Source organism: Pituophis catenifer, unplaced genomic scaffold, assembly GCF_029215685.1.
Source record: "Pituophis catenifer annectens isolate HBS135680 unplaced genomic scaffold, rPitCat1.0.hap2 SCAF_1, whole genome shotgun sequence".
NCBI classification, from domain to species: domain Eukaryota; kingdom Metazoa; phylum Chordata; class Lepidosauria; order Squamata; family Colubridae; genus Pituophis; species Pituophis catenifer.
Window position 1 is genome coordinate 327,915,140 of NW_027256881.1, and position 25,578 is coordinate 327,940,717.

General features: G+C 38.6%; 1 protein-coding gene across 1 annotated transcript; it reads left to right on the plus strand.

Annotated features, from left to right (window-relative positions):
* The first annotated feature begins 617 nt into the window (after positions 1-617).
* Positions 618-25,114, plus strand: MIS18BP1 (MIS18 binding protein 1). The gene is made up of 17 exons (XM_070931710.1): positions 618-664; positions 2,524-3,098; positions 4,129-4,260; positions 5,738-6,150; positions 7,308-7,399; positions 9,132-9,262; positions 10,184-10,274; positions 11,301-11,449; positions 12,808-12,974; positions 15,330-15,438; positions 19,305-20,190; positions 20,536-20,702; positions 21,242-21,381; positions 22,284-22,429; positions 22,843-22,927; positions 23,421-23,478; positions 24,996-25,114. The coding sequence occupies exons 1-17, from the start codon at positions 618-620 to the stop codon at positions 25,085-25,087; spliced, it is 3,480 nt and encodes a 1,159-aa protein (XP_070787811.1). The 3' UTR covers positions 25,088-25,114.
* Positions 25,115-25,578: the final 464 nt, after the last annotated feature.

Below are 25,578 nucleotides of genomic sequence, written 5' to 3' on the forward strand. Positions count from 1 at the left end.
TCAGAGAGCTGCCAAGGGCCCTTTCCAGATACAATTATTTCGTTGCAATATGGACAGGATGATTCTTTTCATCAAAGGCGAATCATTGCGAATGAAATAAATAGAGAACTAACGGATAACTAACAAACTATACATAGGTCTCAACTAACTGGAGGCAGAAAATATAACGTTGATGCGGATTACACTCTCGCTGCCACTCCGGCTGCTCTTCCTTTGGTTCTTGCGACGAGGCGCTGTATTCTTTTATAAAAAAAAAAAAAAAAAAAAAATCGCCCCCAACGTCATCCTAAAGGAACCGCCCTTCGCCTGGCAGTCTTTGCCAGCCTCCAAAATGTCCCTCCAAGACACGCGCCGGCGCAGCGGCGACTCTTGAGGACGTCCGCAAGCCTTCCGCGCTCGTTAGCCCAATCAGCGACAGGGAGGGCGGCGCGCGAGGAATTCGAACCGCGCGGCGGTTGACGTCTGCGCTGCGAACTGACTGACGGACGGCCGAACGAACGGAGGGAGGGAGAGAAGGTAGGGGTGGGGGGAGAAATGGCTGCTCGGCGAGGGAGGGGACTTTGTGAGTGGGAGAAGATTTTGCTTGCACTCCAACGAAAGCGGTTTCCGAGCTCTAGATGAGAACGCTACTATTTCCATTAGGGTATTGGCGGGAAATCCTCTGGTGGGTTCTTTTTTAAAAAAATTGTTATTTCAACCTATTTTTTTTTTTAATTATTTCCTCCGTTTGGGGCTGGTTAAGGTAAGGAGTCGAAGCCTCCGTAAATCTGTAGGGCACCAGGTTGGGGATGGTTGCCCCGGGGACTTTAGGGCAGCCCCCTGAAAAGTAGGACCCTCTTTCTGCCAGGATTTGTCTGGGTTGGATTTGGGAGCGCTTCCATCTGTCACGTGGAGATCAGGCTTGCCCAGCTACATGACAGGGATATTCATCATCTTCATCATCATCATCATCATCATCATCATCATCCTTTTAGCCGTTATCCATCATCATCATCATCATCATCATCATCATCATCATCATCATCATCCTTTTAGCCGTTATCCATCATCATCATCATCATCATCATCATCATCATCATCATCCTTTTAGCCGTTATCCACCCACTTTAGGATGAAGGCCTCTTCTGCATGTTTCCAACCCATCTGGTCCTGGGCTTTCCTTTGCCAACTGAACCCACAATACTTGCTGATGTCGTGGATCCATCTTGTTTTTGGTCTCTTTTGTGGATGCTTATGTTGAGACTCTAGAAAGACTGCAGAGAAGAGCAACGAAGATGTTTAGAGGACTGGTTGCTGAAATATGTCTAGTCTAGTGAAGAGAAGGACCAGGGGAGACATGATATTTGAGTATTCCAGTATTTGAGGAGCTGCCACAGAGAGGAGGGGAGTCAAGCTATTTTCCAAAGCACCTGAAGGCCAGACAAAGAATAATGGATGGAAACTGATCAAAGGAGAGAAGCAATCTAGAAATAAGGAGAAATTTCCTGACAGTTAGAACAATCAACCAACGGAACAGCTTGCCTTCAGAAGTCATGGGAGCTTCATCACTGGAAACTTTCAAGAAGAGACTGGATCTGTCAGAAATGGTGTAGGCAGTGTCTCCTGCTTTTTGGGGGGGAGGTTGGACTAGATGACCTACAAGGTCCCTTCCAACTCTTATTCTGTTCTGATGCTTTTTATCAAGTGGGATCCATTCTATGACTGCCTTGGTCCACCTGCCATCAGAGGTTCTTGCTATGCGACCAGCCCATTTCCATTTCCATTCTTTTATTCTTTTGATGGCAATAATTAACTTCATTTGAGTTTGCTAAAGTGCCTGATGAATTGTTTACGCTGGTAAAGTACAAATATCTGTTACTTTTCTTGAATTTTGCAGACAAAATTAGTATTCTTTATATCATGGGTATCACAACTTTTTGGCTTGCGTGAGCTACATTGGGTGAAGAGGAATTTTTTTGGACTGCATATAAAATATATAACTATATAATATAATTGTAAATGTATATAAAAGTTTACAATTTTGTGCGGCCACATTACTAGCTCTCCATGGGCCTCATGTTGGACATGCCAATGTTATATCATACATTATATATTCAACACTTATGGAGTGATTGCCGAATCTCATATCATTCTGGTGCAATTTCTATGATGCAACAGCTTTATATTATTAGAAAGAAAATGTCCTTTAATGTTTTATTATTAAATTTTCAAAATTGCACTAGGGATTTAAATTGTATATAGTGTTACATATAGTGTCATTATATGGTATTATTATATCTCATTTATAAGTTAAGTATGAAATAATTTAGGTAATTTAGATGCATTTAGTATGTGGTCTCACAGAGATTGTTTTTGTTACTTTATGATACCTTTTTAAGTAAAAATGTAAAGGAATACAGTTTGTATTTGCAGATATAAGACATTTTTTTAATTAAAAGAGCATAATAAAGAGATTTTGTTTTTGCAGATGCTGTACCTTTTGAAAATTGAAGAATTTTAACATGTCTTTTTTTTCTTTAAAAGGAAAGAAAAAATGTCATTCAAAGCAGTTTCCTTACATAATATCCCGGCTGGTACACCTTTAAAGGATATTGTAAAATTCCAGATGAATTGTACTTTGGATTCAGCTAAAATTCCTCCTTCAATGGTTCTTACTTGCCAAAATGTTTGCTCTGGCCAAGAGACTAAAGGAATAAATGTTTTCCAGTCCACTTTAATGTCTGGCAGTATACATAGACAAGAATTCTTTGACCTCAGTGAAATAAAAGCATCTGAAGAAATCCTGGGAATGATTTCATGTCAGAAAACTAAGCCCCTGACAAGGAGTGCCGTTCAAAAACGTAAAGCTTGTGAGCCATTATCCCTTGAATCTCCAGCAAAAATCTTCTCAAGAATGAAACAAAGAGCATCTCTTGTCAAAGAAAAAAACAAGCCTCCAGAAGCTAAGTTGTTGGACCCAAAGTGTACTATAGATTATATTCTTACTCCTGAAAGGCAACCTGCCTTTCTACAAAGATCAGAAAAAATACCTATAGTTGAAAATAAACAAAAGACAAAGCTGGATGAGGATTTTCTTGAAGAATCCAATGTAAAAACAGGTTGGTTATATAATTTCTTCCAAATTTCTTCTAGTATCATACTTAGATGTTTGAGATACAATTACAAAAATAACTCTAGAGCTTCTATCCAGCAGTGATAGAAATTGGACAACCTGCTCCCTGCCTTATTATTATTTAGACTCGCCTTTAGGATTCATTGATTGAATTTATATGCCGCTCATCTCGCTGTTTGGGGTGATTCTGGGTGGCTAACAATATAGTAAGAAATAGAATTAAAAAAAAAACCATTATAAACATAAAAACAAATTAAAATGATAAAAGGTTACATACAGAGTAAAAAAATAATGAGTTTAGAGCGGAGCAAAGGTGGTACCTTCTCTGGTCACTGCACTAGCCACTTCTAGCATATAGCTTCTCCATCAGGGCCCGACACCAACTGGCAGAGCAAGATGTTAAGGCTCTTCCTAAAGGTTAGAAGGGTGGAGGTTGATCTCGCCTCCAGTGATGAGATGTTCCAGATAGGCCATGGCAGAAAAGGCTCCTTTAGACTGCTAGAATTCCCACTAGCTGAAATTCTTTGACTGATGGCGTCTGTGCTCTTTGCCAGAACAAGTGGCTGGGTCAATCCCATTGTAGCAAGTTGGTTCCTCAGATACCTTGGATGACCAACACCAATATTTTTGAATAAACTGTCCTTCCCATTTCATCTATTGCCTATTGTTTTTTTCTCCAACTTTCTCTTATTGTTCATTTTTATGTGCATAAACCATGCACGAAGTGCTTTAAACCACACTTGAATCATTGTTTCCCAGCACCACTTCTTAAGAATAGCAACCAAGAAAGAGTGATGAAGAAATAACCATATAATTAATTAATTGTCAAATTATGTATTGGGCACCTCTGAGAACTTGCAGAAGCACATCTGAACTTCCTCAGTAATAACACTTGTCTGTTAGATTAGTTGTATTGTATTTTGCCATGCAAATATTAAATTCCATGTTTTCTAAAAGGTTATTTTTTAATCTATCAGGTATTGAAAGCTGTTTGTCTGTGGGTTTTGTTCTTTCAGTTTCAGTGACAGATTTTACTGAGGTGAACAAAAATATATGTACTACAGTAATAAGTCCTCCATTTCTGGAATCTCCCAACAAATTCTTTTCCCGTGTAAAACAGAGGTTGCAGGAAGATTGGTTGCAGAAAGGTAATAATTTTCGTAGGTGATGAGAAGTTTTGCATATATTTTTGTCTTGAAATTCTGTCTTCAATTCTTCTACCTGAAAACTTGTGGTCACTTTATAATTTTCTTGTAAAAAATGGAATATTCTATTTATAATAACCAAACAGCAAACTGCCAAATAATTTGTAGTTGCTTTTATTCATTTACTCATCATTTGCTTTTAGTTTTTTTCAAACCTTTGCCCCATAGTATTCTGGTTCTGATTTTTAACTTATTTCATTTTGATTTATTTAACATTTTAATGTTTTGTACCCCTGTTTATGTTTGTAAGCCACCCAGAGTTGCTTGTCAGTGAGATAGGTGGCATATAAATAGATTAAATAAGTAAGTAAACAGAAATGGTCATCAAATAGCATGTGCACCATTCAGCAAGCTCTTCGTTATTGATATACACACACACACAATAGGTAGAGCTGGCTATATCATTATCATCATTTTATTAAGACTTACATAAATAAAAGATAAATGTAAAGAACAATTAGGAAGAAAAAATAGTTAAAGAAACAAAACAGTAAGCAACTTGCAATTTTTATAACAGTTATAAACAAACTCATTATCATTCCTCCCTCTTGATATTACAGAAATCTCTTCAACCTCTTGTTTAATTGTTTTTCAAATTCACTTGGCTTTTTTCTATTTTCAATAAAATGTCCATAAAAAGTACTTGTTTGGTCCTTTACCAAATAGCTTGGTTTTGCCATTTCTGTCATCTTTACAATCCATTCCACAATTTTGGGAGCTTCAGTATGCCTCCATCTCTGTGCACATATTAATTATGTTGCAGTTACCATGCATAAAATTAGTCTTCCATCAGATTGTTCTAGTTGGCTATCCATAAATCTTAATGAAAAGAGTTCTGTCTTTTTCTTGTTATTGAGAAGAAGTTATTGTCTAATAACTTCCAGTGGGACCGGAAGTCAGCAAACGGGCCATTTCTGGCCTCCGGAGGGCCTGTGGGGGGTGGGGAAGGCTGTTTTTGTCCTCCCCAAGCTCCTAGAAAGGCTCTGGAGCCTGGGGAGGGCAAAACATGGGCCTTCCAGTCCCACCGGAAGTCGGCAAACAGGCCGTTTCCTGCCTGGGGGTGGGGGTGGGGTGGGGAAGGGCGTTTTTGCCCTCATGCTCCTAGAAAGGCTCTGGAGCCTGGGGAGGGTGAAAAATGGCCCACCATACCATCGCATGCCAAAAGCGGGGGAGATGTGCATGCAGAGGGGGGCAGGGCGCATAGAATTATGGGTGGGCGCGCGTGCGAGACACACACACACCGCTTTTGGCACGCAATGGCAAAACGGTTAGCCATCACTGGTCTAAGAAGTTAGCATGACTGAGGAAAAATATGATTTAGACATAACAAGTCATTCTGAAACAATAGCTATCAAGAGAATATTTCCTGTAGGAGATGTTTCATTGTACTAAATTTAAAATGTCTCTCCTTTACCTACAGCAAAGCAACCTTTAATCACATCCCACCCAACAAAAAAAATTAATAATTTTAATGAAGAATACCTAAGTACTACTGTTAGCCAGAAAGAGAAGATTATTGTGGAACCTGCTGAATTGGCCAGTGAAACTTTTACAATAATATCTAATCCTGTGATTATGAGTGATGGTCATGTTAAATCTAAAGAATTCTTGAAGGAAAGAGCATCTGGAAATCTTCAAGAAAAAGCAGTGGTGACTCCATCCAAAAATATATATGGCCAAAAAGTAGGAGAAAATTTAAGTGTTTCGCCACAAAAACCTTCCCAATATCTGTGTGATACAATTTTTGCTACTCCAAAAGCCCATATACCAAGGAAACGACAGCCTGTTACCAAGGTGCTGTTGGATGAACCTGACACAGGCACAAATGAAAAGGTAGAATCTTTTATTTTATTTTATCCATCTTACTGGCTGGAAAAACAATGCACACCAGCCATAGTCAATCACAATTAAACATAACTAAAGGGAGCAACTATCTTTTCTTGTGTTACATTTTTTCCTACTACATCAGTATGGGTCATAAATGGTTCACCAGGATATTTTCTGTTAACTACTTCATTGAAAAATGCAAATGAGTAGACTTGCACAAAGCTTCAGGTTCTGTTTCAGAAAGGTATTTTTGAGTGTTGAAGCAAATGAATAAGCAACTGTTTTGCTATTTTAAAATAGCTACTTTTCTTGGCATCACCTGGCAGCTGTGGACAATAGATTACATTCTCAGCCCTAATTGCAGCTTAATTTAGTTTATCATTTATTTTCATATTGCTCTTTTAGATTTTTTATGGAAGAATAATTTTGAAGAGCCATAAATCTGAAAAAAAGCTATTTCTTTAAATAAATATACTTTTTTAAAAATCCTGGAAACTACTGCATCTTATTTACATTTATTTATTTATATTTTTTATTAATAGACCACCCATCTCCCTAAAGGAGGCAAGTCCATTTGTTTATACCACTGTGAAGATCAGAGATCGAATAAATGATCCAGAGACATGCTATGTCCCTGCAATTTTTATTAGAAAAATAACATCTATTTTTTTTAAAAAAATGTTTTTAAGTTTCTGTAATAAAATAATGGAATTTTCATTTCTTTCAGAATCTCAGAATAATTTCAGAAACTTAGAATTTGAAAAAATAAATAAATCTGTAAACTTCAAGATTTTCCTGGATTGTTCCTACTTTGGGATTGTTTATAATACTAACAATATACATAAATGGGCACCCATGGCGTTGTGTATATCATTCTCTACAAATTTTTGCTTGAGTGGTATAACTTATATATGATAGGAAGGGTACATTACCACATTAGCTATGAAAGTTCTTTTCTTCATAAATTCAGAAGAAAATATTTAATATTTAGGTTCAAATCTTAAAACATGCACAGTTTGAATTTAAGTAGTGATCACAAATATAAGGAAGAAATATGAATCTGAGAATGTCATTGAACTGTTGGTATACATTATATGATTTTTCAGTTGGATGAAAACCAATAATTATGGCAAAAATTATATTCTCTATTTTTTTTAATTTAGTTCTCAAAAGAAAAAGAGATTATATGTATCAATGAATGGGGAATCAGAGTGATCAATGATAATACTGCTGTGCGTCTGGAAGGAATACGGAGGCAAGTGATTGCTTTTCAGTTTTGTTCAGATATGTCTACATGGTTTTTAATCACTGTCATGGATGGTCCTTGCATTAGTCTTGTATTGAATTAATATTAGTATTGAATTAGTATTGAATTATTTTATTGGATTTATTTCCATAAGCTTGAAGTTTATCTCTGAGGAGCGTAGAGCAATTTAAAAGAAAAATTATAAATACAGACAATCTCTCAAACAAAAAACAAAGGAAAGCAAAATAAGCAAAATTAAATGGAGCAGTTGTTATGCCATAAATTTAGCAGTGGACAGCTTTGTAAGAATGAAAACTTGAGTTTGGATTGATTCCTTGATCCTATTTTCTAAGTAATGCAGGTAGTCCTCAAGTTACAAATATAATGGAGCCTGCCCATTCCATTTGTAACCCCAGGATTCATGAGAGTGAATCTCGCACCTTGAACAAGATCACTCCCTCCTTTTGCCCACACATTTGTTAATCGAATGTGAGGCTCGTTAAGTATACATGAGGTATTTTGGGATGGGGAAGGCCATGGGGAGGGGGCCACCTGCCCAAGACTATCCAAAGCCTCCCCGACACACTGAAATACCTCATGCTCCTCACAATTGTTTCCCCCCCCCCACCGAACCTGTTGCGCTGGGTCACCATGTGAATAGCCAGCAAGCAGTCTCATCTCCAGTCTCTCAGCCACATGCGCTCCTCTGCAGCTCCATTTAGGCCCCGGCATGTCCGCCCCTCAGAAGCTCCATTTCAGGCTGCAACATGCCGGGTGAGGTCTCTGGAGCCCGAACGGAGCGTTGGAGGAATGGATCTGCTCCTCAGAAGCTCCATTTCGGCCTGCAACATGCTGGGGGAGGCTGGAGGCCTGAATGGAGAGGCGCACCCGAACTGCGATTTTGGCCGGCAACGTGCAGGACGAATGTTGCAGAGCCTCTGCGGTTGTTCAAATGGGCAAACAATTGCACTGGTGCTGCAAGATTTGTCATTTTGGGACTTGTTCGTAAATGCTAGGGGGAGCTGATCGCATAACTTCAAACATTTGCTAAGGGAACTCTCGTAACCGGGGGATTACCTGTACTGTGGATGACAGTTATCTCCTCTCCCATGTTATTTATTTTTTAAAAAAATCTTGATATCCAGCTCCTTACTCACTCTTTTCCTTTGCAACCTACACTTTGTAAAACTAAAAAAACATGGGGCTTAGGTACTGAATTGTAGTAACTTTTGCTGGGCATTGTAATGTAAATGATTGATTGGCTTTGATTATTAACTAAATTCCTTTGTGTATTTCTTTTGTTTTCAGACTACGTTTCTGTTTAATCTTGAATGCATAATGTGGCTTACAATTTAAGTTCCCAAGAGTAAATTGAATATATCCTAGATATTACCTACATCTTGATTAGATATTACCTACATCTTGAATAGACTTGTGTATTTATCAAAATTTATTCTGTCTGGTCCATCTTGTAACAGTTAAATAGAACAATTAACAAAGGCTTTAAGTCCTTTATGGCTTCAAATATGGCTGCAAATATTTCTTCATAAAGAAAATACGATAAGTCTGTCTTATCCACATAGTAAGATACACAATTCACAATATAAAACACGTACATTGGGAAGTGGGAGAAAAAAATTATAATGGGCTCACATTACTTTTTGAGCTGGGATCCTAAGGAAGTAAAAAATGGTGAGATTAATTATTTTCAAATTATGCTACTATGTCCTTTTTATTTTAGAGATATGGGCAATGTCTTCTGGCATAGCAATGTAATTGTAGAACGTATTGCACACAATCAAGTCAAAACCTTGACAGGAAATATCTATGTGTTAGAAGGGCATATTGATGAAGTTAACATGAAGAAAGAAGGTAAGAGAAAAGGAAAACCACAGTGGCAGCCTGGAATTTTTATAAGCTTGTGAAAATGGCTTCTACCTTGCTGCTTCTTTTCCAACTGTTTATGCTGACCTATTACCTAAACTGCCAGTCCCTAGTAATTATTTTTGAGCTCTATATTGCCCTACGTTGGGAACCATAAGGCAACTGCCCTGACTGAAGTAGGATAACACATATAAGAGGTAGTACTGATCACTGTGCTACTGAACACTGGTACTTTATTACTTCCAGTTCCCTTCTGGTATTCATTGAAATCTAACAACATATGTCTGATCTGTGCTTGTCATATAAGGTTTAAAACTATACCACATTACTAAATATTAATTTGTTTCAAATGATAGCTTGAATAAGTAATAGTGTTTGCAGGAAGGACAATATCTTTAATATATCTATTGCTATATTTGCTTAATATGACTGTAAAATGATGATGGATGATTGAAACACTCATAAAAGGGATCACTTGGCCATTCTAATTTGGAAGGGGTACAGAAATCTGTACTCTCATTTTATTTATGCATTTTGCCCAATATGATCTAAGCTACTTTTCATGTTTATATGCACCCTCCTCTCAAAATACTTTTTTTCAATTTAACTTAATGCTGATTGTGTGATAGCATCAGCTTGAGTAGAGTCTTAGATGTCATAATTTCTACAATGCATAACTCCTCTATCTAGAAGTTTCCAAGATAACATTTGCATAAAAATAAAGCATTACAAAAAGAAAGGGGGTGTAATACAGATTTAAGGTATTTAGGAATTTCCCTAAAATTCTGTAATCCTGTAAGATTATCCCTGTTTTGATCTCCTCCAAAGGTTTAAAAAATAAGAAGGGTATAAGAAGCACCCTTCTAAAACATAACAACTGTCCAAAGGCTATACCTTTGTTTCAAACAGGAATACCACCTACATTCATAAAGAAGTTTGGGACAGGAATCCCAAGAAATTGGAAAATGCTTGTTGATGATTTGCTTTGTTATATGAAAAGGTCAGTGTCACTGAAAATGTTTATGTTTTTGAGTCATTGTGATAGCTGTGATTGTTGGTAAGAATTTTTCAGTCTTCAAAATATTTAAGAAAAACTGTAAAATGTCTACAACATTTATTTATACTGTGCATTTAGTCTGTAGGAGCACGATGGCTCGCATAGTTAGGGTGCTGGATTGAAGGTTAGCAAGCCCACATTTGAAACCCAAGTGCTGGGGTGGGGTGAGCTCCTGACCTTCACTCCAGCTTTTGCCAAGGACATGAAAGGAGCCCCCAACTGGGTGTCCCCTGGGCAATAGTGATATCACCGGCTAATCCTTTCAACCCAGAAGTACTTCAGTGCTTCTGACACCAGTGCAATGCAATTTAGTCTGTGACCTCAGGTAGTTTGTACTAATTTTATCTTCTAGAGTAAATTTCCAGAGTATTTCTATTGACAGTTCCTCAAATCGCAGTCAATAATGCCTCAATGGAAAGACTGGTTATCCATGTCTCTTTGAAATAAGCAAAATAAGCCACCTAATACTTTTTTTTCCCTTTTTCCTTTCCTCTCTTTTTTCTGTATTCACTATTTTTCTTTTTTTCTTTTCTTAGTTGTGAATTATTTTACTGTTGCATAGAATCCTTCCATAAAAGTTAAGTTTTTTTAAAAAGACGATTCCACTTGAGAAGTTTATATCCTGGTTTTGCAGCCAAAAGTTTGGAAAACTTCTGCCTTCTCTAGCTACTTTAGGCAGAGACCTAAGAAACAAAGATGTTTATGGGGAAATGGATGAAAGCAGGGCTTGGGGTTACTGAAATTGTCATTTTCTTTTGAAGACAGCCTTCTAGAACAATTTGGGTTCTGGATAGGCATCTCAGGCTTCACCTAATTCCTTGTATCCTATCTAAACAAACTATTTCAGAAAAGAGCTGCTGCTACAGCATAATTACTGCTACCAGTGTTTAAACAGTTTAAAGAAAATATGAAATCTGCTTAAAAGATTGAGGCGATTAATACTACTTATGCAAACCTTTAAATCTTTAGGAAAGAAGAGAGAGCATTTCCTGTAAGTGGTGATAGTGAAAAAATAAACGAATGCTCAGAACTGGATCTGCCACAAAATATTGAGAGAAAATATAAAACGAAAAACACAACTTATGATGTATTACCTCTGCAAAATGATAAAATACATGGTATGCATGTTATTTTCTTTGTTTGGGGAAGATATCGGTCTTTTCGAAAAATACTGTTGTATTTATGATGTTCCTAACCCTAGTAATTTCCTATGACATATACTTTTGTTCCCAATGGGAAACAGTAATAAAAATTGCGCACTTACAACCAGATTTTGGGCCTAACGACTGCATGCTGAAGTGAAAATAATGCTGGCATAGCTGTATGAGAGAACTTTACCTAAATGAGATGGTAGCAACCAGTGATCTTTGTAGTATGTGTCTTTCTTTCTCTTCCTCAGTCACTTTTGTTTAGTAACCATTTCACTTCAATTTAACAGACTGGTTGCTAAATGAGGAAATACTTTATTAACCCAATTAATCCACTACCCCTGTTAATACCATGCACCATATACAGCGATGAGAATGTATTCCATGGGTTGTGAAATAGCTACCGTGTTTGCCCGAAAATAAGACCTAGCTTGATTTTTCATGCCTAATAAATAAGCCCTACCCCAAAAATAATCCCTAGTTAAGATTCCACCCACTCTATCCCACGGTCTGGTTGTACGAGGTGGGGCGAGGTGCATGTGTAAAAATCAAGCTTGGGTGGGGGGTAGAGCTGCCCCATGTGTCCCGCACCTGCTTACCTTAGGACAGCCTTGCATGCCCTGACACCTGTCGTAGAGCTGCTCGACTTCTGTGGCCACTCGTGGCCAGACGCCACTGGCGCATCGCGCCTGTGCTGCCCTTCACATACACAATGGCGTGACACGCCACATGGCCTACCTTGAGTGGCGGCACTGGCGCAATGAGCCATGGGGCATCTGGCTGCAAGTGATTGCAAGAAGTTGGGCAGCAGCACGACAAGTGTCGGAGCGTGGTAGGCCTGGCTGCGGTGGTCCTAAGGTAAGCGGGTAAGACATCTCCTGAAAATAAGACCTGGTGCTTATTTTCGGGCCCAAAAGAAATTAAGACTGGATCTTCTTTTTGGGGAAATACGGTATATCTAGATTAACCTAATGTTCAAATGCAAGTAAGTTATATGGCAGGAAACAGCTTTTCATATTAAATGTTTAAAAAAGCCTCCAAACATATTTTCATTACCAATAACTGTTACTTCTATAGACTCCGGTTATCTTAAGCTAATAAAAGTTGATTAAGACAATTAAATCTCTTAATCAACTTTGTTTCCTGCCATTTAGCTTACTTGCATTTGAATATTAGGTTAATCTAGAGCTACTTCATCTTTTCTTTGGATCATTTATGAGGGTGCTTCTAACTTTATGTTTACATTTACAGTCAGTTTACCTTGTTACACAGGCAGAAATTTTTTGTTGTTGAAAAATATTTTTGTGTGTGTTTGTTTTCCTTGATAGGTAAGCAGATGGAAACAACCGATTTACAGAATGACAGTGAGAAAAGTTTCACCCGTAGTGGGCGGTGTATTAAGCCGCGCATGCAGTACTGGTGTGGGGAACGGATACGGCAAGATCAGGCATTAAATATCACTATAAACAAAGGAGGTGCCAACTACTTATCACCTGTAAGATTTCTTTTTTCTCACTATATGTAAATTATTCTGGAGGATAGAAATTTTAAGCAGGTGCTTGTAGATATTTTGGATTCCTACAAATTGAGAGTATTATGGATTGAAAAATCCACTGTGTGTACAATTTAACTTGGAAATGATTGTACTTTCCCTGAGCCTAAAGGAATAATCTGTTGAGTAATCGGAAGGTGGCAACTGGACTTTATTGGTTTTTTCCTCTATAACGTTTTGCTTCTCATCCAAGAAGCTTGTTCAGTTCTGACTGAACTGAATGGAATGGAGTGGGGAATAGACTGATTTATATTCTTTGCAATCATCTGATTGTTAGTGCACTCTGAAGGTCTTCATTAGCTCTCTGAGAGTCCTTGAGGCCACTTGGGGATTTATCTGTATCCTCAGAGTCACTTGAACCAGAGTGCAAAAGGGTATGGAACCTTCTTGGGACTGTTGAAAGGACAGTGTTGCAGACAGGAGATAGGTGGTGTTATATCCCTCCCCCTCTGTTGAGAGAGGGCTGCCCAATTTTAACATAGATGGCCTCTTTGACCCCTCTTTCAAACCAGTGGACCTCTCTGTCCAGAATGTGAACTTTGCTGTCTTCAAAAGAGTGACCTTTGTCTTTCAAATGCAGATGGACTACTGAATCTTGTCATAAATGGATACATACTAGGATAGCAACATTCAGAACATATTTTGTTAGTTGTGTCTCAATTGTACATTTGGTTTCAGAATTTCTAGTTTAAAAATGCTAGGTTTGCACTTTAAGGAATAAAAGTTTTGGTTCATTATTATTTTTAACTAAACCACAATTCTTTCTTAGTTTGCTCCTTCTACTTGGTTCCAGAAGGCTGAACCATTCTTGCATGACATCAAATGACCTAAATATTTCAGAGTTATTATCTGTAATAAAGATGATTTGGCTTTCAAGCATTCCCTGATAATTTTGAAATATGAGAAATGTTCTAATTCTGTAAAAAAATTAAAAAAAATAGTGCTGGAATATTGCTGATGCATACAAAGGATAAAAAGTTTTGACTTGAAACAATTTGAGCACTTCTCTCTGTACCCTGTTTCCCGGAAAATAAGACATCCCCTGATAATAAGCCCAATCGGGCTTTTGAGCGCATGCGCTAAAATAAGCCTCCCCCCGAAAATAAGCCCTCCCCAAAAATATTTAAACGCAGAGTTGGAAATCATTTAAGATGGCAAGAGGAGCCCCATCTTGCTCCACGACCCCAAAATAATAAGACCTCCCCAAAAATAAGGCTAAGCACTTATTTTGGGGTTCAAAAAAATATAAGACAGGGTCTTATTTTCGGGGAAACACAGGTAGATATTAAGAACCTGACCAGGAACAGTTTAGCTGTAGTGGTCCCACATTTATAGCATGTTTTCCTCAGTAAATTTGGGGAGAATGGATTGGAATTTTAAAAGAGAAAACAATAACATTACTAAATTGCTAATTCTACTGAACTGCTTTAAAGAACTTATAACTTCTGGGTTTTTTTTGTTTGTTATTTTTGAAGTTAATTTCAGTAGTGTTATTTTTTTAAAATAATTTCTGAAATTGTTATTTTGAACTCTTATATTAAAGTAAATATAAACTCTTATATTTAAAGTAGCAACTGTTACTTGAAAGATACTCTATATTCAGATAAAAAAAATCCACAGTGCATAAAGCTTGAACTTTAAATGAATGGAGAGTGTAACTTCAAATCCTTAAATCATAAAGCTGGAAAAGACCATTTAAACCATTGACCCTAATCTCCTCCTAAATTCAAGAAATCAAAACAAAATTTATGCTTGAAGACATCCAGTAAATGGGAGACCAATAGTTTAGAAAATTCCCAAGTGTTGCATTAGGGAGTTGGTATAACAGTCAGTTAGAAAATGTGTTCCTGTAGAAATTTACATTATAGATTAAGACAGTGGTCTGCAGCCTGTTTTCCAAACAGGAAAACTGGTGGGCGAGCACATGCAAAACCATCCCCACCACGCCTCCGCTGGTCCGCTGAGCTGGAAAAGTTGGGGCACACTGGGTTAAGACTCTTACATCTTGTAAATGGTTGTGGCCATTTAAGTGAAACAACCTCAGGTACTGTAGTTGAAGAATGCCTGTCAATTACCCAATTGTCTTTTCTCAAAGCTAAATCTTTACTTGCAAGAGAACTTTTATGCCCTGATAATCCTCATTGCATTTCTTTCAATCTATTCCAATTTGTCTCGATCCTTTTGAAAGTATAGTATTAAGAAAATGAACACAGTCCTGAAAGTGGAATTTGTATAGTACAGGATAAAAGTGCATTTTTGAAATTATGTTTGCTTATATTAGTTCTTTTGTTCCTGAAGACAATCAGCAGCACACCCCCTGTGAGGAGGCAGACTATCAAGTTTCCAAAGAAAAATGGTGAGAGCCTTTTGAAAGATCATAAAGAAGTGCCTTTGAACCAAGCAAAAGGTAGAGAATATTTTAATTCACTTTATTCTTGAAATTATTGATTCAAACATTCTAATGCTGAACAGGTGTAAAATTACTTTTGCCCTTCCTTTCTCTTCAAAAGAGCCCTAATCATCATATCAATAAAAATTAGACAGTTAAATTAATGTGAAGTAAAACATTAATTCATTGTAGCCACTGTATGACGAAGGCCTCTTCCGCATGTTTCTAACCAGTATGGTCTTGAGCTTTCCTTTGCCAGTTGGGCCCATAATACTTGCTGATGTCATCGATCCATCTTGTTTAAGGTCTCTTTTGTGGATGCTTTTTATCAATGGGATCCATTCTATGATTGCCTTAGTCCATGCCATCAGTTCTTCTTGCTATGTGACCAGCCCATTTCCACTTCAATACTTTTACTCTTTTGATGATACTTTTGTTTGTTCTGTAATCCATGCGTGGGTCTTTCTATCTTGTCTTGTAATGCCGAGCATGAATCTTTCCATGGTTCTTTGCGCCACTCGCAGGTTGTAAAGGTGATCACATGACCTTGGAACACAGCAATGGTCACAAAACTGATTGAAAACTTTTTTTCTTCAGTCATATGGGGAGGTTCTTGAAAATTACGCTTAACTTGCCAAATCCTGCCAACCACATTTAACACGCCATTCCATCTCCTGTTTTTGTATCACCTTCCATTGAGATCCATTGGCCATAAAAAGTAAAACATAAAAACATTAAACAGAGTATTAAAACTGAGAGCCAAACTATATCAAAAAAGCTGTAAGAAGATGATCCATAGGAAAAATTCTAAGATGGGATGAGTAATCTGTAGTTGTTCTGATAATGCTGAATTCTTAATACCCAGAAGCCCCAGCTAATATGGATAATAATGGGAGATGATAACCATTGGCTAACAACCAGTAGAACATAGATTCCCAGCTCTATAGAATGTTTAGCTCACCTTTATAAGTGTGGGCCAAATTGCAGATCTATCCTCTTTCAGAAGGACAGTATTGTTGCAAGGGAATTGTGGAAAATTCATCTTCCCCAGCTCCATCTGCTGTAGTACTTAGTAATACAGCAGGCTACAGCAAACTGGGATTGGAAATGCAGTGCCCACAGTCTGCAGTTCTCTTGATGATGTGTTGACTCTTCATAGTTTTAAGTGCAAGCTATTGCATTTGGTTGGCCAGAGCTATGCAGGGATATGGTTTATCCCCTGTCTTCTGTCTTCCCAAACTGGCTACACTAATCTTGGTGTGGCATTAAATTAACCTTTCTCCTTGTACTTTACCTTGTACTCAATTCAAATTCTTGATCTAAAAGTCATCTCCTCTGATCATCATGGTCTGTCCCAACAACTCCGTATATCAATTTGTGCACATACTGGATTTGATACTCTGTTTGGATTGATTTGGTGATCCAAAAGTGAGGAGCTCTGCATGTTAGGACGAGTTACCTCCTGGTCAATTGGTGCAAGCCACAACAAAATATGGTTCAAATGATCCGGGCCAGGTAACCGATGAATAATGGGTTTGAAAGGGATGATAACTGACATTAAATCAAGACAAAGCAGTGATGCTGTTGATAAATAGGAAAGTAGACTCAGAGATTGAAATTATCATTTTGGATAGAGTTGCACTGCCTTGCATAGTTCAGAGTTTGGGCATACTCTGTGATCCTGAGCACTTACTGGACATGGTTGTGATGAGAAGGATTTCCATACATTTACACATTACATACCTTGTGCAATCCTTATTGTACCAGGCACATTTCAGTTTTCTGAAATGTTTTCTATACCTTGGTGATCATGATATGACTATACAAAATGCTCCCTTTAGGCTGTGCTTGTAAATTGTCTGGAAGGTGCAGATGATCTTAAATAGGATGATTTGGCTGCTAACCAATGAAAGATACAGGGATTATTTACTTGTATTGAAAAGAGATGCAGTGGTTGCACAATTTGAACTGTTGGGGCTTAAAGAAACGGCATTGGTCGCATTGGTTGATGATCTCTGGAGGGCTCGGGACAGGGGGTGCTCCTCTGTCCTGGTCCTGTTAGATCTCTCAGCGGCTTTTGATACCATCGACCATGGTATCATGCTGCACCGGTTGGAAGAGTTGGGGGTGGGAGGCACTGTGTTGCGGTGGTTCTCCTCCTTTCTCTCTGACCGGTCGCAGTCTGTGTTGACAGGGGGACAGAGGTCGACCCCGAGGCCCCTCATATGTGGGGTGCCGCAAGGGTCGGTCCTCTCGCCTCTCCTGTTCAACATTTATGTGAAGCCGCTGGGCGAGATCATCCGTGGTTTCGGGGTGGAGTACCATCAGTACGCTGACGACACCCAGCTGTACATCTCCACCCCGGATCACCCCAACGATGCCCTTGAAGTGATGTCCCGGTGCCTGGAGGCCGTACGGATCTGGATGGGGAGGAACAGGCTCAGGCTTGACCCATCCAAGACTGAGTGGCTGTGGTTTCCGACGTCCCGATATAGTCAGTTGACGCCATCACTGACTATTGGGGGCGAATCATTGGCCCCCACGGAGAGGGCTCGCAACTTGGGCATCCTCCTGGATTCACGGCTTTGTGAAGAAGAGCACTTTCTTTAGAAGAGCACTTGACGGCCGTGACCGGGAGGATTTTTCATCAGGTTCGCCTGATTCGCCAGTTGCGTCCCTTTCTGGATCGGGACTCGTTACGCACGGTCACTCATGCCCTTGTCACCTCCCGCCTGGACTATTGCAATGCTCTCTACATGGGGCTCCCCTTGAGGAGCATCCGGAGGCTCCAACTGGCGCAGAGTGCGGCCGCGCGGGTAGTTATGGGAGCGACATGGCGTTCCCATGTAACACCTCTCCTGCGCGAGCTGCACTGGCTCCCGGTGGTCTTCCAGGTGCGCTTCAAGGTTTTGGTTACCACCTTTAAAGCGCTCCATGGCTTAGGACCCGGGTACTTGCGGGACCGCCTACTACCACCAATAGCCTCCCACCGGCCGGTACGCTCCCATAGAGAGGGGCTCCTCCGGGTGCCGTCAGCCAAACAATGCCGACTGGCGGCCCCCAGGGGGAGAGCCTTCTCTGTGGGGGCACCTACTATCTGGAACGAGCTCCCCCCAGAGATACGGAGGAGCCCGGATCTGCGCACCTTCCGCCGCGCCTTAAAGACCTTACTATTTCACCAGGCCGGCCTGGCCTAAATTTCCCCCTCTTTTATAAAAGATTTTTAAAATTTTAAATATCTTTTAGTATTTATATATTCAATTTTAAATTGGTTTTAAAAGTTTGGGGTTTTAAATTTGTCGGGGCCAAAATTATTTAATTTGATTTTATTCTATTTTTAAATTTTGTATTGTATGTGTTTTTATTGTTTGGCTGTGCACCGCCCTGAGTCCTTCGGGAGTAGGGCGGTATAGAAATCTAATAAAATGAAAATGAAAAATGAAATGAAGAAAGGATTGCCCTCATTTTACAAATCTGTCTCAGTCCTGTTTTCAGTCCTTCATGAGTGGCTGTTTTGTAAATGCCCCTCTGTTTAATGTCGTCCCCCTCCCCCCCCCACCTTTCTGGCATGTAAGAGAGGATTTTCCCATGCTCCAATAGTAAGGAACACATTCCCTTGGAGCTGATTTTTGCTCCCTCTGTTAGTATTTTTAAAAGACACACATCTTTTGTTATGCTTTTAATGGTTAATTTTAATGCAAGATTTGTATTGCTTTTTATTTTTTAAATGTTATGTTTTGCTTTTGCTGTTTAAATCCTGTCAGCTGCCTTGAATATCTGCAGAACAGAAAGATGAAGAAGAAATTAATTCTATTAACAAATTATAATTTCATTGATTTAGAACTTAAGCTAACTTTTATTTCCAAAACTTAATTTTTACCTAGGAAAAATTAATATGAAATCTCAGAATATAACCAGGAAAACTAAATGCAAATTGAAGCAACAGTCACAACATCTTATTTCAGACATTGAAGGAAATGACCCTGAATTAATCATTAAAGATATTTGGAAGAAGAGAGCCGCTGTTATGCTGACACCTCTGAAAAAGAAAATAATGCAAGAAAAGCAGCACTCCAACAGGAGGTCCAGAAATGAGCAAAATGTGACTAAGGAGTGTGGAAACATTACTTGCTATGAAAGAAACTTGGCTGATGTAGAATTAGACACTTTGAACTGCCCATTAAATTTGTTGAAACAACACCAACAAATTGAGAAAGTTGTGGAAAGCGTTCCTTGCACAGATGAAGATGAATCTAGTGAAGAGATCCCATGTATTAAAAGGAAAACACGGCCTTCTTTCAAAAGAGAAACGTTCAACAAGGAGTGTAATAATACACAAGGACCATTATGTGAGCAAAAAAGTACAGAGAATTGTGTAGCACCTTCTCAGAGCAGAAAGACAAACTGTTCTTACTTTGCCCAGGAGGACACGCTGGAAGAACTAAGTAACAAGAGTTCTTCTCCTAACTTGGCTACCAGTTCTGAGTTAGAGAAAAGTAAGAGACAAAAATCACAGAAGTGGTTCAACAGAGCCAGAAAGAATGCTCTTGCATCAGAGACTGAAAGTGAAAACAGCCTAGAGGAATTTCCTGTGAAAGAAAGTAAGATAAAAATACCTACCAAGAGAACTAATGGTTACATTTCAACTAGTCCAAAAGCCTTGCCTATGACTAGAAAGCCATACAACCAGAGCAAGTTAAGGAATGCTGTGGAGTCTCTTCCAGACACTAATGAAAACTGGACTGAAGAAGAATTGGAAAAGTTGTACAGGCAAGTAGGGATGGTTGGACGATAATTTTCCCTTATGCTGTAAGATGCTGTCTGTATAGCTGTGACTTACAGAGCTCTTCTAATGCAAGGATAACAATATCTGATTCCATATTAGTCAACAAAATGATTTGAAAGCTTTATTTTTCTAATCCCCTATCCAATCCTGCAAAAATTTGCCTCCTATACAACCCCCAACTTTTTTTTTTTTTTTTTTGAAAATTCCTGATCTTTTTTTCTTCTCTCTTCTACCTCCCCTTTTAGATTCTATATCGTGTCTAACTTTCATACTGTCGGCACCAAAGTTATAACATAACGTGCTTCACCGAATCTTTCATATTTTTATAGGGCAGTGGCATCTTTTCCCAAACACAAAAGTGGTTTCTGGATGGATGTGGCAAAGACTCTGAGAACACGATCTGCTGAAGAATGCCAACAAAAATACATGGCAGAGCAGGAAGGGAAGAAACGGGCCCCAAACAAGACCGCCAAGCCTGGGAAAAAGGAAGAAAGAGGTACAAGTCCTGACCTCTTCCCTGTCTTCTTCCATGCAAAGCCAGACAAGTGTCAAGATTTCCGTTCTGGGAGCATGGAAGGGTGGGAGTCTGGGTAGATTTTCAGCAAAAGGATAGCACTTTTCTTATTTGTTTAGGGGTGCACTTGAATTTTGCAAAATTAGGCAAGCACTTTCTGTTTTAAGATGAATAAAGGCTATTTTTTTGAATCTGTACCCGAGAATATTGAGATAAATTTTCAGAATTTTGGACAGAGACACTCAGGTAATAATAGGGTGCTTATGTGTATTATTGTTCACTTGTTGGAAAAGGTGGCTATGTACAAACTAATTCTGTCTTTAAAATGGTTTGATGAAGCTGTTTGTGTATGGTGTTGTTTAAACACAGTTAGTGTAGGGAGTGAACAAAATTCCAATCTAAAAGTTCAGATTAATGAAAATAACAGGTTTTTTAAAAGTGGCTTCTAACCTTTGTCTGCAATTTCCATCCTCTTGCAAAAAAAGAGTTTCCATGTTAGTTTGTATCATTCTTGCTGGTAGATAGGGGGACACAACAGCCATTGGCAAAGGTGGGAACCCTGAAAAGGAAACAACAGATGCGGAACTTCCTCGAACAGATGCCCAAGGATAACTACGATGACATCTTTGCTTCCACACCTTTCCAAAATAGGAACACAAAAGTAAATATCACATCTGTTGTTTATATTGGAATATTTCTACCAGGGTTCCATCAGACAGGATATTAGAAATGTTCAAAACAAGATGGAAAGTTGTTTTCCTTTTCCTGGGCTCAGATGGTGTGAAATAAATTCATTCTTGATTTTGTGCTTGTCTTCAGCAATGCATTTATAGAATCGTGACTTATGTCTAGATTTTGAGATTAGTCCAAAATGTATATACTGTATCTCTACAACAGACATTCCCTAAAATATCTGGTATTCATTTGGGATTCTAGCTATTGCAGAGAGTTGCAAATACACTGTTAGTTGTGGGTATCTGGTAGAAGACAGTACAAAAGAAAGAAAATATAGAAAAATTATACCCACCCTATTATCTTACTCTGCTTTTCTAAGTGTTATTTATACGTGAACCATTTTCTGGAATTCAGTCCATCTGTAGCAGCAAACTGTTGGTCCTTTGATTTTTAAAAAACTTTAGAGTTTAAGTTTTTAAAATTAGCTTTTTACTTTAATAGTATATACTTATTACATTAGCATCTGCCTTTTCCATTTGCTTATCATTTACTCAACTTTCTATCTGCTTCTGGGCCTTTTCCGCTTAAAAATCTTCACAACCTCAAAACTCTTAACAGCTTTACAATCATTACCCTACCTATACGATTCATCCTGTTGGTAAGGCCCACTTCATCAACTGAAACTATGTTACTTTCACCTAACTAAAAATGCTATCATCACTTTAATTATGGATAATTTCTAATAAATGCATCATCTTCTAACGGGGGTGGGGGAATGAAATGGAATGCAGGCAACATGAGAAAGATGCTCTTGGATGGGGATAATATCATAGTAAACTTACAGCAAACACCTTCTCTTTCTGGAGATAACCAAGATATGATCTGTAGTTGCCACAGTTCTGCGTGGCCCCAGAGGAAGATGTTTTCCAGTTGAAAGACAGACATCCTATTACACCTGCTTCAGCTATTTTCCCCTGGTTGAAGACACCCCAATGTGATCATATCAGCCCTGGCATGCTGGAATCTCTTGATAGGTAGGTACTCTGGATAGATATATTTATTTTGAAAGGCAAACGTATCTGCCTTTTTATGAGCAGAACTCATTCTAGGTTCACTGAGGTCATTGCTGACAAGTGTGCAAAATTCACACATAAATATACTGTTCCAACAATAAAAATAGGACTGAGTCAAGCAACAGGGATGTTGGCTTATGTGGGCATTTGAGCATTCTGGAATATGATGTTTTGGGATAGGGTGGCAAGTGCAGGAAGAGAAATACTGAAAAGGATAATGAGCAACAACTTGGGGGGCGGGGTGGTAAGAATAAGCAGCGAGTGCTGCTACAGCCTGACAATAAGCAAAGTAGTTCTTGCTTCTTGGGAGTGAGTAAGTGAGACACATTCACATACACAGAATCTCCATTTAAATTTTTTTATTATTATTTTAGGGAAAGCTGTGAAAAACATGTCTTCCGCATGCAAAATAATATGAAAGGCAAGGGACGCACATGGCTGAATGTAAAGAAGAAAGCGGTAATGCCTTTCCTTCATTTATCACATATGAAGACAAATTAGATTCCTGCATCTTTTAAAAAATAATTCATGCATTTTCCTTATCTCTCTGAGGGGGATCTAAAGCTATTCATAGGACCTGGTTATTTTCTCAGTAACAATACATTTTCCCCCCTGAATAAATAAAAATAGTTATCAAATCCACTCCAGAAGCAAACAGCTTTATTAACAGCTAAAAATGGGAAACGGAAAAGCCCCTTGAAAAAATAATTCTTGGCTGGTTACCTACTGACTAACCTAATCGAGAAACTAACATCTCCTTCCTCTGCCTGCATATAGTACCTAGGAACGTGGCACGGCAGGATTACAGAGCTGGATCATAAACTGCATATTCCATGGCTTTATTGATTCTAAACTGCAGTCCGGTGTTCTTCGCTGGCTTGTTTGTTTTGCCACGAAGCTTTTCTACAAGCTTTTTGCTTGTGGAAAGTAATGTATCTTTTATTTCCATCAGGCTCCGACAGTGTTCACTACTCCCATGTCTCGAAGAACAAATGTCTTTAATTTTGAAGGTAGGCCTGTTTCACTTGCTTTACACTACGTTGTCAGGATTTAGGATTAGATTTGGGAGTCCCCAGTATGGCACCATCAATGCAGTTAGTCCTCGATTTAGTTATGCATTTAGTGACTGTTCAACATTATAATGGCATGGAAAAAAGTGACTTACAACTGGTCCTTGCACTTATGACTGTCACAACATCCCAGGGTCACGTAATCAAAACCTGAGTGCTTGGCAACCGATATTTATCACAAGTGCAGCATCCTGAGTCATGTGATCGTTTGTGACCTTCCCAGACAGCTTCCAACAAGCAAAATCAATGAGGAAAAAGCCATATTCATTCAACAACTACGTGATTCGCTTAACGTCCGCTGTGATTTGCTTAACAACCATGGCAAAAATGTTGAAATTGATTGTGGCTCACTTTAACAACGGATCACTCCTTGCTTAGCAATGGACGTACAGGTCCCAATTCTGGTCATCTACCTATATGGCTGCCACGGTGACCTGTGTTTTTTTAAAAAAGAATTTTAAATAATGTAACAAAGTTGGAAATCTGCAGACTGCAAAATAAAAGGTATGTCATTAATAGATATGTTATGAATCGGCAAGCATCCTATTTGTAATTTGTGCTCAACATTCAAAATGTTTCTGACAGTCCAAAAAGACTGGGGACCTATGGGTTGGATAATCACAAGAGCTTTCTCATTATCATTGCCAAATGAAGGAAAGGATGTTCTTGGCCTTATATATAGTAGAGCCGCGATGGCGCAGTGGTTAGAATGCAGTACTGCACGCTACTTCTGCTGCCTGCCGGCTGCCTGCAATTTGGCAGTTTGAATCTGACCAGGCTCAAGGTTGACTCAGCCTTCTATCCTTCCAAGGTGGGTAAAATGAAGACCCAAATTGTTGGGGACAATATGCTGACTCTGTAAGCCGCTTAGAGAGGGCTGTAAAAGCACTGTGATAAGTGCTATTGCCATTCCTCCTGTGAGAGGTTTCAAAGAAATGTCTGTAGTATTTTCTTTTGCACCATTCATTTGCAAACCTTAACATGAAGCCAACAGACAAAGCAGCTCATGAGATTTAGTGACTGCAGAGTTAAGAATTAGTTTCAGATTTAGGCATCCAATTTAACTACCTGTATTTTCCCCCGAGTATATTTCCCAGGGTGGGAAATCTCAATTTTAAATGCAGATATTCAGAACTTGAAATCCATAATTATGAACACTTGATTGCCCCACACCAATTACGGAGGTAATCTGCTCTTGTGGACATTGAAGTAATTTCTGTATAATCGTTAAAAGGTAATTAATCAGACTCCTGGGATTGTGAATATCTATGCATATGGTTTGCCATAGTCTCTTTTTAACTTAGTTGGTTTGGTGTGGGTTTTCATGCAGTATAAAATTTCTCTCCAAGATCAGTGGAGCTTTTCACGTTGGCTATAAGATTGTACCTGAGGATGGTATTATATGGGACCATTTTGTATACTATCATCCTTGGGATTTTTTTCTTACCTTGCTATAGATGCAGCAACTTCTGCTGGAGTGAGGAATCTCTTTGAAGTGGAACAAGGAATGCAGTCTGATGAAGAGGATGATATGTATTTTTCCACATAGCCACCTGATCAAGGCTCCAACTCCATAACTATGGATGTTTTTAATGAACTGCGAACAGTTGAGTTTTGATTCCAGCCTGATTTGAGTTGAATTAAGTGGTTCCACAGTTCTGTACTCTCAATGTTCAGATTAGAGAAAAATCTACCACACACATACTTAGTTTTCTTTTTTAGATGTGATGCAGAGATTATGTAAAGAGGTAGCTGTGGTAATTACCTTTTTAATGGAAGTAAAATAATGTTTTTAGAAGTTACTTGTACGATAAATGTCAAGAGTATTGTTCGTAATAACAAAGAATCTCTATTTTCTGTTCCAACAGCAGTGCTTATGTATTTTTGTATTAAACTTACTTGCTTAGTATCTTTTAAATGTTTTTGATACCTTTTTAATTTGGCAATTACAGTGTAACTAGATACATAATATATAACTGAAACATGTATTAGCCCACTCTATGGTTAGTTTATGTCTGGTATGTTGTGTGAACCAAGACC